This window comes from Armigeres subalbatus, chromosome 2, assembly GCF_024139115.2.
Source record: "Armigeres subalbatus isolate Guangzhou_Male chromosome 2, GZ_Asu_2, whole genome shotgun sequence".
Lineage (NCBI taxonomy): Eukaryota > Metazoa > Arthropoda > Insecta > Diptera > Culicidae > Armigeres > Armigeres subalbatus.
In genome coordinates, this window is record NC_085140.1 from 171566867 (window position 1) to 171582480 (window position 15614).

Genomic DNA, 15614 nt, shown 5'->3' on the forward strand with positions numbered 1-15614 from the left:
CGCGCGAAAAAACAAAATTAGCCTTGATTATATTGACATTTGACGCTAAAAATGCCCCTCAATTGAACGTCGGGATTAGATCTATGCGTGTATTTATTTAAATCATCAAAAATGTGTTCAGTTTTACGATTATTTAATAATTTGTGTTTTTCAAACAAATACTCACTGACCCATATTCATTCTGAAAATTGACGGTGCAGAGTCGAATATGAATATGTTTAGAAGTGAAGTGACAAAGAAGGCCGATGGGCTTCATGAAAAATAATCGAATATTTACAGCTCTGGTTGCAATACACCTTTTCACCTCGCGGGTAACATCATTATCGCACGTTACTAATGTTCCAAGATACACAAATTCTTCTACCACTTCAAAATTTTCACCATCCTGCACCATTTCGCTACCACCACCACAAATGAACCCACGTTGATTGCCAGCGACCATGTACTTAGTTTTGCTGGTATTGATTGTGAGTCCAAACCTTTTAAAAGGGAGACACCCTTTTTAAAAGGCACAAAAGCCTCTTCCACGGCACAGCGACCAATCCCGAGAATAATGATATCGTCCGCAAATCTCAAGAGCATATGCGATCTTGTGATAATGGTACCGCTTCTTTGCACACCACTTCTCCTAATCGCTCCCTCGAGCGCTATATTGAACAGTAGATTCGAGAGTGCATCACCCTGCTTTAATCCATGTAAGGTAACAAATGACGTCGATATTTCATCCGTAACCCTTACACTTGATTTCGATCCGTTCAACGTTATACGAATCAGCCGTATCAGTTTCGCCGGAAAACCATGTTCAAGCATAATTTGCCATAATTCATTCCGTTTCACTGAATTACGCCGCCTTGAAATCAATAAACAGATTATGTGTCTGCAAGTTCCACTCCCGGAATTTATCAAGGATTTGTCTCAGAGTAAACATTTGATCCGTCGTTGATCGGCCCTCACGAAAACCTGCTTGGTCCAGACAGGTATATCTTTTATTTCAGGGTTGAGCACCATGACTTTTCGAACATCCATTTTTTTGGGACACCTTAATGAGGGGGCATCATGGTACATTTACAGGTTTGAGTCGCTAAAGCGTATTGCCTCGCAAAATCGTTCGAAGACCTGTTAGAAGTGCAAAATTGCAGTTTATCGCATTTCTTTCAAAACGTTCTGCTCCTTATAAACTTTAGGTCTAGTTGGGTCACAATAAACACCCAGTCAACACAAGATCGTAAAGGATATCATATAAGATGTAGAAGTGAAGGCGATATACGTACTTTCCCCTACAGTTTGTAGGTATATCGCCTCCAGTTAAGCATATTATGTGGCATCATATACGAGTTTCTGTTGTCGAATAGCAAAAAGGTGTATTGCCTCGCTGCGTGTTGTAACTGATCACTTTCCTTACACATTGCTGGCAGTCGTCGCTGCTAAGTGCTGACCAATATGAGTTTATCGTCTATCAAAGTTTAAAATACTTGATAATAATAAGATGGGAAATGCTATTTCATGACTATAATGTAATCAAAGATGATAGCATTAATTTTTCGAGAGAATGTGATGACATTAAATTTTCTGACGTTTAATTCCGACTCATAACAAAATGGTTCAAGATTGGCTCGTTTAAAATTTTGTGTTCTTGATCTCAGATTTGCCTAATCCATTCTACAGTTATTGAAATAGTTACCAATTCCCACTCATTCGACACATTGTCACACCGCCGTAGACGGTAAGCTGGTTATACTTTGAATATTGTTAAAATAGAATTATTTCAGGATTTGTTTGGGTAAGTTAGATTCCCCATAGCTCATATATACCTAACTGCAAAAAGTGGTCCAGTAATTACTTCACGTTCCAGTGTAAACAAATGGATCTACTGAGCAATTAATGAATCAACGAGTTGGCTGTGGTTTTTCTTCTGTTTCCACGGCTGTTAAGCTTAGTATGCAGTTCTCAAGGAAAACGGTCAAGGAAAATTTGATCTTATTACCAAAGTAAAATTGACATGGTAAACGCAATTGAAAAGTAGGCGAAAAAAAAGGATTTTTTTTGTATTCATTTACATTTGTTTTTCTATATGGCAAAATGTCAGAAAGCAGGTAAGCAATCGAAATTAAAAAATTGAAAAATCCCCATAAAATGCTCCTCTGGGTTGGTTTTTTTCAGGACCTGTGCTGAGCATGGCGAGATCGTTGCTTTACGTTCATCAAATATATATCCGGAGCTAAATTTTCCCGTCAAATATATATCCCGAAGCTAATGGAATATTAATCTCAAATCGGTACACTGATACGATTCTCATGGACACCGGGACGAACATCTTGACCTGTGAATGTCCTAAGCAGATGTTACCCCTTGAGCAGCATCGTATTTTGCAAAACTTCGTCTACCTTTGCCGCTGCATCGCTGAATATATGAATCTTGGACGGCTTCACGGGATTGATGACCAAACTCAAAAGTAAATACTACATTCGATGTAGATCCACTTCTGAAAACTCTTCACTAGTTGCCTCAAGATTTTACGTATTCGGCAAGATGTTTCCCTATACTGTTTCCAATGTCTATCGCTCTTGCATTCTTCGTCTTTCCAGGCACTGAAAACGTCGTGAAATGAACGAACTACCGATACGAGCTGTAATGAAGCCATGCTTAAAAGCCCGGTGAAATTGAAGGGTGGCTTACTCACAATTCACAACGGTCAATCAACCCAAACAAAACGAAGAAATAATTCAAATTCAAATGCTGATTTTCATCCGAAACGACTAAGAAAAGTATTGATAAATACAAAGACACGCCTATTACCACATCTTCATATGTATTCCTATTGGACACTCATGTTGTATGGTGACAGGTGACTGTGAGTTGACTCGATGATCGTCGGCAATGCTCGATGTGTACGGGTACGAAGTTGTACCAGTTGTACGATTATGTTGCAACATAGTAGATAGTAGTGCATGCACTAGAATAACTCGATTTCACAGGAATGTACATTTATGATTTTCATCGGGGTGTTTATGGAAAATAATTAATTTAAAAAAAATCAGTATCTTTGAACCACCCACCACGCGAAAATACTTATATGCTCTCCTCTTTCATGTCGTGGATAAATTAAAATGTTCTATGGAGGGATCTTGAACAAGTTTTATTTTTTTCGACACCAACCCACCCCCAATACTTTCGTGTAATGGGTGTTCTAGGGAGAACTCCGACTGCAAATCTTTTTTGCCAACAAACAGCTTCACGCCGGGACGCCATCACTTGGACAACTGCAGCTCCATCTCGCTGCACATGTTAAAGGCCCCAGAAAGATTTTTTTTTTAAATATCTAAACCCGTATTCGTCTAAAATGTTTCTGCAAGAAACGCTAAAATAACCCTTTTTCTTCAATTTTCAAGATAGTTCGGGTATACTGGTGTCCAATAAGCAAATTATAATAAGCAAGACCATGCTGAGGGTGGCTGGGTTGGATTCCCGGTGCCGGTCTAGGCAATTTTCGGATTGGAAATTGTCTCGACTTCCCTGGGCATAAAAGTATCATCGTGCTAGCCTCATGATATACGAATGCAAAAATGGTAACCTGGCTTAGAAACCTCGCAGTTAATAACTGTGGAAGAGCTTAATGAACACTAAGCTGCGAGGCGGCTCTGTCCCAGTGTGGGGATGTAATGCCAATAAGAAGAAGAAGAAGGATCCTCGATAATTATCTTGCGATGAATAATGAAGAAGCATTAATGACCAGTCAGATCGAATGGACTCATAACTACCCTCAACGCCTGTCGTTTTGTCGGGTTCTTTGTGTGACGCCAAGGATGTGGAGAATGTAAAGCATCCGAATAAATTCAAGCATGCATTCAGAAGAGCTATTATTGTCTAGCTGAAACCATTTTACTGAAGCTTGCTTGCCTTCTTCGACTCGTGCAATAAACTTTGAATTAGTATTAGAAATCCCAGTTCCGTAAATGGAAACCACCGAGAGAGACGGCACATGCCGCATAAAAGAAGGATAAAAGCAACACCAATATGCCGTCTTTTCACGGGATATTCCGTGGTTTTCTGAACTTTTCAGCAGGAAAAAACTTGTGTCCTTCTCTTTTGACATGACTGACCTCGAGCGCCAACTTCATTGATTAAAGAATGCTTAGCCCAGCTGTGCGTCCGATGAATTTGCCTCAGCTATTTTAATATTCGCTGTTGAGTTTCTCCGACCACTTCTAGCTATTTCAATACTTTCTCCTGAGCCAGTGTATTATCCCATAATCGATTCGTACACAGAAATAGGATGATTATTTCCATGCAGTGTTCACCGTGGAAGAACACCTGCTAATTTATATTACTAGCTAGTTGATGCATCCCTTATTGTCCACCTGCGAACAATTATTGTACATTCTCTTAGTAACACCAAGACAAGATATACAAAACTACGTTCTTGGTCATCATTTGGCTTCGTGTTCCAACCCAACTGTTCTTTCAAGGATTCGCCTAGGAATTCTTCCGAGGGGTTCCCTAAGAATTGTTTTTACAATTCACCCAGGAGCGCTTTTGGAAATACTCCTAGAAGTTCTTCTGTAAATTTACCCAGAAAATTCTCCCCAAGCAATCCATCTGGAGATTTCAACAGGTGTTCCTTCCGAAATCCCTCGAAAATTCCTCCAGAAATTCCTCCGGAAATTCCTCCAGGAATTCCTCCGAAAATTCCTCCAGAAATTCCTCCAGAAGTTCCTCCAGTAATTCTTCCGGAAGTTTCTCCAGTAATTCTTCCGGAAGTTCCTCCAGGAATACCTCTGGAAGTTCCTCCGGGAATGGCTCCGGAAGTTCCTCCAGGAATTCCTCCGAAAGTTCCAACAGAAATTCCTCCGGAAGTTCCTCCAGGAATTCCTCTGGAAGTTCCTCCAGTAATTCCTCCGGAATTCCTCCAGGAATTCGTCCGAAAATTCCTCCAGGAAATCCTCCGGGAGTTTCTCCAGAAGTTCCTCCAATAATTCTTCCGAAATTCCTCCAGGAGTACCTCTGAAAGTTCCTTCAGGGATTTCTCAGAAAGTTCCTCCACGAATTCGTCCGGAAGTTCCTCAAGGAATACATCAGGAAGTTTATCCAGAAACTCTTCCGTAAGTTCCTTCAGTATTTCTTGCGGAAGTTCCTCCAGGAATTCTTCCGGAAGTTCCTCCAGGAATACCTCTGGAAATTCCACCGGGAATTGCTCCGGAAGTTCCTCCAGTAATTCTTCCGAAAGTTCCTCCAGTAATTCTTCCGGAAGTTCCTCCAGTAACTCTTCCGGAAGTTCCTTCAGTAATTCTTCCGGAAGTTCCTTCAGAAATACCTCTGGAAGTTCCATCACGAATTCGTCCGGAAATTCCTCCAGGAATACCTCAGTAAGTTCATTCAGTAATTCTTCCGGAAGTTCCTCCAATAATTCTTCTGGAAGTTCCTTCAGGAATACCTCCGGAAGTTCCACCGGGAATTGCTCGGATTTTCCTCCAGAAATTCCTCCGAAAGTCCCTCCAGGAAATTCTCCAGGAATTCCTCCGGAGGTTCCACCAGCAATTCTTCTGGAAGTTCCTCTAGGAATTCATCCGGAAATTCCTCCAGCAATTCCTCCGGAAGTTCCTTAAGAAATTCGTCCGAAAATTCCTCCAGGAATTTCTCCAGGAGTTCCTCCAGGGATTCCCCGGATGTTCCTCCAGGAATTCCTCCGGGAGTTTCGCCGGGAGTTTCTCCAGTGATTCTTCCGGAAGTTCTTCCAGGACTAGCTCTGGAAGTTCCTCCGGAAATTGCTCCGGAAGTTGCTTCAGGAATTCCTCCGAAAGTCCCTCCAGGAAGCCGTCCGGAAATTCCTCCGGGAGTTCCTTCAGGAATTCCTCCGGGAGTTCCTTCAGGAATTCCTCCGGGAGTTCCTTCAGGAATTCCTCCGGAAGTTTCTTTAGGAATCGCTCCGGAAGTTCCTTCAGGAATCGCTCCGGAAGTTCCTTCAGGCTGAATTCCTAAAGGAACTAAACCCGAGCAGGAGCGACGACCTCGATAACAGAAGTTGGTATGAACTAGAGGTAAAATACTTCGGAAGTTCCTCCAGGGATTTCTTCGGAAGTTCCTCCAGGGATTCTTCCGGAAGTTCCTCCAGGAATTCCTTCGGAAGTTCCTCAAAGGATTCTTTGGGAAGTTCCTCCAGGAATTCCTTGGGAAGTTCCTCCAGGAATTCCTTGCGAAGTTACTCCATGAATTTCTTCAGAAGTTCCTCCAGGAATTTCTTCAGAAGTTCCTCCAGAAATTCCTTCGGATGTTCCTCCAGCAATTCCATGAAAAGTTCCTAATCCATTCTACAGTTATTGAAATAGTTACCAATTCCCACTCATTCGACACATTGTCACACCGCCGTAGACGGTAAGCTGGTTATACTTTGAATATTGTTAAAATAGAATTATTTCAGGATTTGTTTGGGTAAGTTAGATTCCCCATAGCTCATATATACCTAACTGCAAAAAGTGGTCCAGTAATTATTTCACGTTCCAGTGTAAACAAATGGATCTACTGAGCAATTAATGAATCAACGAGTTGGCTGTGGTTTTTCTTCTGTTTCCACGGCTCATACCGACGATGGTTGGAAAAGCGCTGTTGGTTTTTCCATCTAGGAATAAGTAAAATAACATGACATAGCGTTTTTGTTATCACTCACTACTGCAGTTGTGAACAAACTTTGCAACTGGTACATTGCAGCTCAGACGGTTGGTAGTGTTTGGTTGGTTATGGCTGGGTACTAAATTTAATTTTAAGATGTGCTGAATCGGCAAATGGCACTAAGGGTTCTGAGCGCACTCTCATCATAATTACAGACATACCAATGAAAAAACATTTCCATCCGAATGTCAATGCATGTTTTGTATTATTTTAACCGTACCCTGGTGGTGTAAGAAACGGAGAAAAATTCTAAGTCTAAGACGAGTTAAGTAACTCCATTTAATTCCATTCCAATTCCAAATATGTTGACACTGCGCGCATGGGTTGCAATATAAATTAATTGACTAAGTTTATCGCTCATTGATCCTGGAACTAACAATAAGAAATTCGCGAAAAATACAACTGATTTCAAATGATGCTGTGATTGCTTCTTAGATTGAAGAATCCTTTTTGCATTGTCTATAAATAGAATATTTATATAAGTGTATTTCTAAAATTATTAAGCATTTCCATGATAACTTAATGCATAAAGTTTTCGAATTCAGCTTGAAATTTTTTGAAACTCTTAGGATGTGAAATAAATTTCATGAAATTTCATCATAATCAATAAAATCTGGAATCGTAAAGCAATTTTATGAGTTTTTCATTAGTCACAAGTAGCTTTTCAAACTTTTTTAACTAAATCTTTCAAGTTGAATTTTCAAACATAGTAATTAATTTCTTTTTAGATATAGCAAAGCCATTGGTTACGTTACGCAACATAAATCTTTTTCAATGCGAAACTCCTCAACTCATACTGCTGTTTGATGGCAGTCACTTTTGCAAGTGCACATCGCTCACTGCGAGTTGATTTGTGTCAAATTTACAGAGCACTGTCAGGACCAAGCCAGGACAAGCTAAAATATTAAAATATGTATCTTCTTTTTGCTTTCATCATAGAGCTACGTATGTTCATATTGTACAAGTCGGCTAGTCAACATCTGAATTTCGTATTTTCAATTCAATGTATTTGTATCACTATATTACTGATTCCATGTTGGATTCGTGTTTCGTCGAGGATGTTTGCTTGTTACTTTCAATCAGTACCAAACTTGTTCTTTCTTGATTGCATTTCCATATCGTTGGAATAGAAGCTCACAGAATTGAGGGCAGAGCTGCTCTGATGGTTCTTATTCGATTTGGGAATGTGCATTTTCTTATACTTATATCCACAACCTAACTCAAAAGAGCCTTTTTGATGGGAAAACTATAGAAAATCGAATAGAAAGATGGAGTATATATGTAAGATATACTTCTTACATATGTCCAGGGGTTGCTATTGAAAGCGCCGTTTCCGAAACATGTCAAAATTGTCGTACATGAAATATCCAATATCCAATACCCATAATAACTATATCTGAAAATCTATGGAAAGAGCAATAATTTTTTTGTCCGCAGTTCAATCATTATACTTCTGAAATTAAAATTAAAAATTCGAAAATGTTCAATTCCCTTCACATTATCTATTCCCTTTCCGACAGGTTTCATTGTGGTAGCTTCCTGTGTGATGACGTTCGAGGCGCGGGACTCAGCTGCTAAAGTGGTCCCGGCGCGGTTCAAATTGAGTGGCAACACCCGGAACGCCAGCCGTAACACCACATCTCGTCGATCCACAAGTGAGTATAAGAATATCGATATGGTTGTACTGTGGGATTGGACAAAATTGAAGACAACCAATGTGTATATATGTATGCTGCGATGAAATGCCCGTTAATATGCAATACCCAGAAAAAAAAAGTTCTATACATTGTGAAACATTGTCAAATATGTCATCACGTCATACTTATGGCATGCTTGATAGAAACATGGATGGCTCTTTGTTTCATGTGTAGAATTCCGGAACACTGTGCGCTGACATATCATCATCGTCATCATTATTGGCAGCCGCGAATTGAGGAACCATGTTATTGTAAATGTATCATTCATCATCGTGGGAAAAAGAAAATATTCTTTCTTTGTTACGATTTATATTTCTCAGGGAGGAAAATTTCCTTCACCAAGAAAAATCTTCCTTATACTGTTAAGTTCCTAGAAGCTTGGTTTATATGGTTGAATTGTTATTCTCTTGAATGGTGCTGTAGTGGAAGTAGAGGCGTCGTTCTTCAGCTTCCATTTCGCATTAAACTTTGGACGAGTGTTCGTTCCAAAGTTTTTGCATATTCACTCAAGGTGTTTACAACATTCGATATATATGCCTATACCTATGATGGTCGACGGTCGAACACTCCGTGTTGGCCGGAGCCAACCGAATGTAATGTCTTATTCCAGAACACTTGTTCTTGGGCCGCCATGCGCCAGTCTCCCTGCACGCCCCGGCCGCAGGCGCATCTTCTAACCCGGAGCCGACGTCATTTTCCAGGTTCTCTGCTAAACATGACTTTTGCTGGTCTCTCTTCTGGTATACGCACTACATGTCCAGACCATTGTAAGCCTGCCGATGTCTGCATATTTGTACACTTGGTACACCCAAAACAATTTTGGGTGACATTCATTGTATCAATCGTTTCGTATCAAATCTCGCATGCAAACTGATCAGAGAATGTCATACTTGATATGCCAGCTCATTGCATTAAGTTGGTTTATTTGGTTCCGATCAATACATCTAAACGAATCTCGTTGGCTCCTAGTAATATGAAATTGTGGGCAGCAGGGACTATGTCCAAGGGCTTGACGATCCCTCCCCAGGCCATCTGCGAGTTGTGGGGCTTGCCTAGGATGTGGTGGGGTTTGACAGTGGGCCCTGTTAAACCTCTAGAAAAAGCTGCATGTATCCGCAAGTAGGCCCCACCAAAGCGACCGTGTGCCGCTCAAAGCGCACAAGCTTAAGTTCTGGTGTTAGGTGGGACGCTAAACAGCCCTGACACGACGGCCCTCCGACGAGACAGGAGGTTTGCGCAGGCCCAATAAGCCGCCTAGAAAACCAATCATTACGAACAATATAAGAGATAATGCGACTCGATATAATCGGCAAAGACCTAGGCGACGAATACAGGATCACGATTGGAAGCTTGGAACATGGAATTGCAAGTCGCTAGGTTTCGCAGGTTGCGACAGGATGATCTACGATGAATTACATCCCCGCAACTTCGACGTCGTGGCGCTGCAGGAGATTTGCTGGACAGGACAGAAAGTGTGGAAAAGCGGGCATCGAGCGGCTACCTTCTACCAAAGCTGTGGCACCACCAACGAGCTGGGAACCGGCTTCATAGTGCTGGGTAAGATGCGCCAACGCGTAATTGAGTGGCAGACAATCAACGCAAGGATGTGCAAGCTGAGGATTAAAGGCCGTTTCTTCAATTATAGCATCATCAACATGCACTGCCCACACGAAGGGAGCCCGACGACGAGAAAGAAGCGTTCTACGCACACCTGGAGCAGACATACGATGGATGCCCACTGCGGGACGTCAAAATCGTCATCGGTGACATGAACGCACAGGTAGGAAGGGAGGAAATGTATAGACCGGTCATCGGACCGGATAGTCTGCACACCGTATCGAATGACAACGGCCAACGATGCATAAACTTCGCAGCCTCCCGCGGAATGGTAGTCCGAAACAACTTCTTTCCCCGCAAAAATATCCACAAGGCCACATGGAGATCACCTAACCAAGAAACGGAAAACCAAATCGACCACGTTCTAATCGACGGTAAATTCTTCTCCGACATCACGAACGTCCGCATTTACCGCAGTGCGAATATTGAATCCGACCACTACCTCGTTGCAGTATGCCTGCGCTTAAAACTCTCGACGGTGTACAACATGCGTCGAAGTCGGACGCCGCGGCTTAACATTGGGCGGCTACAAGACGCTAGACTAGCCCAAGAATACGCGCAGCAGCTGGAAGTGGCACTCCCAACGGAAGAGCAGCTAGGCGCAGCATCTCTTGAAGATGGCTGGAGAGATATCCGATCCGCCATTGGTAGCACCGCAACCGCTGCACTTGGCACGGTGCCCCCGGATCAGAGAAACGACTGGTATGACGGCGAATGTGAGCTGTTAGTGGAAGAGAAGAATGCAGCATGGGCGAGATTGCTGCAACACCGCACGAGGGCGAACGAGGCACGATATAAACAGGCGCGGAACAGACAAAACTCGATTTTCCGGAGGAAAAAGCGTCAGCAGGAAGATCGAGACCGTGAAGAGACGGACCAACTGTACCGCGCTAATAACACACGAAAGTTCTATGAGAAGTTAAACCGTTCACGTAAGGGCCACGTGCCACAGCCTGATATGTGTAAGGACATAAACGGGAACCTTCTTACGAACGAGCGTGAGGTGATCCAAAGGTGGCGGCAGCGCTACGAAGAACACCTGAATGGTGATGTGGCAGACGAAGATGGCGGTATGGTGATGGACCTGGGAGAACGCGAGCAGGACATAATTCTACCGGCTCCGGATCTCCAGGAAAGCCCCTGGGGTTGACCAACTACCAGGAGAGCTATTTAAACACGGTAGTGAGGCACTGGCTAGAGCGCTGCACTGGGTCATTACCAAGATTTGGGAGGAGGAAGTTTTGCCGCAGGAGTGGATGGAAGGTGTCGTGGAGTTCAGTGTGTGATCTCTCTTGTTTCGGACAGCAGATCGATCGCGCGGTCGGACGAATTATTGTGATCTGCATTGCGCGGCCGGTAATAAAATTAATCAGTTCAGTGCGTGATCTCTCTTGTTTCGGACAGCAGAACGATTGCGCGGTCGGACGAATTATTGTGTTCTGCATTGCGCGGCCGGTAATAAAATTTATCAGTTCAGTGCGTGATCTCTCTTGTTTCGGACAGCAGAACGATCGCGCGGTCGGACGAATTATTGTGTTCTGCATTGCGCGGCCGGTAATAAAATTTATCAGTTCTGTGCGTGATCTCTCTTGTTTCGAAGCGGGCTTGGTAGTCATATGGCTACTGCTTCTGCCTCATACGCAGGAGGTCGTGGGTTCAATCCCAGTTCCGTTCCATTCTCCTACTTTGTATCTTCCTCTATATTTCTCATGTTCTAGCAATCGCTAGAACTGGAAATGGACTTTCATACCGTTTCCATTTTTATTCCTATACGTTCAACTTGAGTATTCTAACAGTAATCTGCTAGAATTGGAAATGAACTAAAGAGCTCGTTTCCTACATCCAATTAGAAATTCCATCAGTAACCTTCTCCTATCTATCACATTGGCAGCTCGTTAACCAAGACGGACCTCTGCCCCTCCAACCTAACCCAGAAATTCCAACAAATTCCGCATGAACTCGTGGCAAGTGCAGAGGTATATTCGGCTTGCAGCGGGCGAGTGATTGCATCATCATTTGCTCCCCTTCCCTACATTGACTTGCATTCTGACGTGGCAGGCGCCAGTATGACCTAACAAATGAGATCACCAGTACTTGTACATTGAAGATGTGTGCTAGTCCCAAGCAAACATCTGTTGGTTCCCTGTGCAAGAACAGCTGATCTGGTCATAATGGAGTAGCAACTACGAGCAGTCAATCAAGCTCAAGCTCAAGCTCAGGAGTGGATGGAAGGTGTCGTGTGTCCCATCTACAAAAAGGGCGATAAGCTGGATTGTAGCAACTACCGCGCAATCACATTGCTGAACGCCGCCTACAAGGTACTCTCCCAAATTTTATGCCGTCGACTAGCACCAACTGCAAGGGAGTTCGTGGGGCAGTACCAGGCGGGTTTTATGGGCGAACGCTCCACCACGGACCAGGTGTTCGCCATTCGGCAAGTACTGCAGAAATGCCGCGAATACAACGTGCCCACACATCATCTATTCATCGACTTCAAAGCCGCATATGATACAATCGATCGGGACCAGCTATGGCAGCTAATGCACGAACACGGTTTTCCGGCTAAACTGACACGGTTGATCAAAGCGACGATGAATCGGGTGATGTGCGTAGTTCGAGTTTCAGGGGCATTCTCGAGTCCCTTCGAAACGCGTAGAGGGTTACGGCAAGGTGATGGTCTTTCGTGTCTGCTATTCAACATCGCTTTGAAAGGAGTAATACGAAGAGCAGGGATTAACACGAGTGGTACGATTTTCAATAAGTCCGTCCAGCTATTTGGCTTCGCCGACGACATAGATATTATGGCACGTAACTTTGAGAAGATGGAGGAAGCCTACATCAGACTGAAGAGGAAAGCTAAGCGGATCGGACTAGTCATCAACACGTCGAAGACGAAGTACATGATAGGAAGAGGTTCAAGAGAAGACAATGTGAGCCACCCACCGCGAGTTTGCATCGGTGGTGACGAAATCGAGGTGGTAGAAGAATTTGTGTACTTGGGCTCACTGGTGACTGCCGAAAATGACACCAGCAGAGAAATTCGGAGACGCATAGTGGCTGGAAATCGCACGTACTTTGGACTCCGCAAGACGCTCCGATCGAATAGAGTTCGCCGCCATACCAAACTGACAATCTACAAAACGCTCATTAGACCGGTAGTCCTCTACGGACACGAGACCTGGACAATGCTCGTGGAGGACCAACGCCCACTTGGAGTTTTCGAAAGGAAAGTGCTGCGTACTATCTATGGTGGGGTGCAGATGGCGGACGGTACGTGGAGGAGGCGAATGAACCACGAGTTGCATCAGCTGTTGGGAGAACCATCAATCGTTCACACCGCGAAAATCGGACGACTGCGGTGGGCCGGGCACGTAGCCAGAATGTCGGACAGTAACCCGGTGAAAATGGTTCTCGACAACGAGCCGACGGGCACAAGAAGGCGAGGTGCGCAGCGGGCAAGGTGGATCGATCAGGTGGAAGATGACTTGCGGGCCCTCCGTAGACTGCGTGGTTGGTGACGTGTAGCCATGGACCGAGCCGAATGGAGAAGACTCTTATATACCGCACAGGCCACTTCGGCCTTAGTCTGAATAAATAAATAAATAAATAATACAATACATCTAAACGAATCTCGTTGGCTCCTAGTAATATGAATATGGCTTCTAGTATATGACAAACTGTACGGGAAACTAACGCAAGATTGCAATAAAATGTTGCGATCTCTGGTTGGGTGATAACTCGTAATTCATGCGTCTGTGCCATTCACCATTTTCCACCACGCCACCAAGTATTTAGCGCAGTATTTGTCGCTCAAACACTCCAAGAATTCGATAGTCTGCATCTTTCAACGTCCATGCTTCATGGCTGTACAACGTGACTGGGCGAATCAACGATGTGTACATAGTTAGTTTTGTCCGTGTCTGTGGGCTGCGAGACATTAGCTTAGGACGTAACCCTAAGACAGTCCTACTTGCAGCCGCAACATGTCTTTTTACCTCGCGGCTATTGACATTATCACATGTAACGAGTGGTCCAAGATATATTAATTCGTCGACAACCTTAAATCGCATCCCATCCATTTCCAACTCGGACCAAGTTTTGAGCTAGCCATCAAGTACTTAGTTTTGACAGAGTTTATGACCCGTTCTATTCTTTCAGTCTCCCGTTTAAAAAGCCTCTTCCAATGCTTTGCGATCTTCACCAATGATGTCGATGTCATCCGCAAATCTAAGGAGCATGTTAGACTTGTTGATACGTGTCTTCGCACACCAGATCTTCAAATTGCACCTTCCAGAGCTATGTTAAATAGCAGATTAGAGACCGCATGGCCTAGCTTCAATCCACCTAGCGTCACGAATGAATCGTATGTATCACCAGACATTCTGACTCTTGATTTCGATCCATCCATCATCGAATCAGCCTATGTAGCTTTTCTGGAAAGCCGTGTTCTATCATTATGTGCTCACTCCGTTTCACTGAGTCTTATGAAATCTACATACAGATGATGAGTCCGTAATCGAGTTGTATTCCCGGAATTTATCAAGAATTTGTCGCACAGTAAATAACTGGTCCGTTGTTTATCGTCCGTGTTGAAAACTTTGCTTTGATATTCGCCGACAAAGGTCTCTGCAAACGAACGCAGTATGCTAAACAGAATTCGGGAGATTACCTTGTAGGCGGTATTAAGGAGTGTTATCCCTTGATAATTAGTTCAATCGAGTATGTAACCTTTGTTGTAGATAGGACATATGAAGCCTTCAAGCCAGCTCGAAGGCATTCTTTCTCCCTCCCAAATCATTTCAATCACTTGGTGGATTATATCGTTCAGCCAGTTACTCCCAACTTTTAGAAGCTCGGCAGGTATTCAGTCCTTTCCAAAGGCCATGCCATTCTTCAGCTCCATTTTGAACCATTTTGAAAGCAGTAGAAACACAGATAATAGATATTGAGGCTGGCATCCGATACGTGTGTAAACATCGGCAACCGTTAATTCAAATGTATGTTAAATTGTGACCGCGTTTGGCAATCGATTGGAGATGGCGCAATGATTATTGTTATTGAAAACGCAGCCCGAATGCGGCTGTCAAACGCATTGGCTGCGTTCAACGATTGTTAATCAGCTATTTTTATCTGTAATCGATTGACATCATCATACAATTGAGAAACAGTTTTAAATAGTTAAAATAGTAACATTTATATAAGGTAAAAACTGATCATGGTTTGAACTAAATTCGTACCATGGTTTGAACTTGTAAATGCAGTCATGTTCTGTTGCTGTCCGCTAGGAGCGCTGCATGCGCCTAGCTGGAGCATTTTGTTTTCATTTCCAATATGAAAAAACGCAATTTTCATATCGATAATTTAGACGATTTTCACACGTTTCGAGTTACTAATCCAATGCGAGAAGATGAATAGTAAAGCAAATTTGCTTTTCTATAGATTTCCTCAGCGTTTCATGCATGTGATTAGTATTATATTTAGGAGTTGCTGGCTGCTGCAGTAGTTCAAACCATGGTACGATTTTAGTTCAAACCATGAACAGTGTAGTTGAAACCACGGTACGAATCAAAGTTATGTAAATATTAAGTTTTTTCAATGAAACTAAGCACAATTATGAGCACCCAGAATGTTTTTAGA

General features: G+C 43.2%; 1 protein-coding gene across 3 annotated transcripts in view; it reads left to right on the plus strand.

Moving 5' to 3' along the window:
• Positions 1–15614, plus strand: part of LOC134211200 (uncharacterized) — a 118009-nt gene that overhangs the window by 31825 nt on the left and 70570 nt on the right. For all 3 annotated transcript variants that reach the window (XM_062687877.1, XM_062687876.1, XM_062687878.1), the window contains one exon: positions 8184–8318. In XM_062687877.1, coding sequence (XP_062543861.1) covers positions 8184–8318 — 135 coding nt within the window. The remainder of the gene's footprint in view (positions 1–8183; positions 8319–15614) is intronic.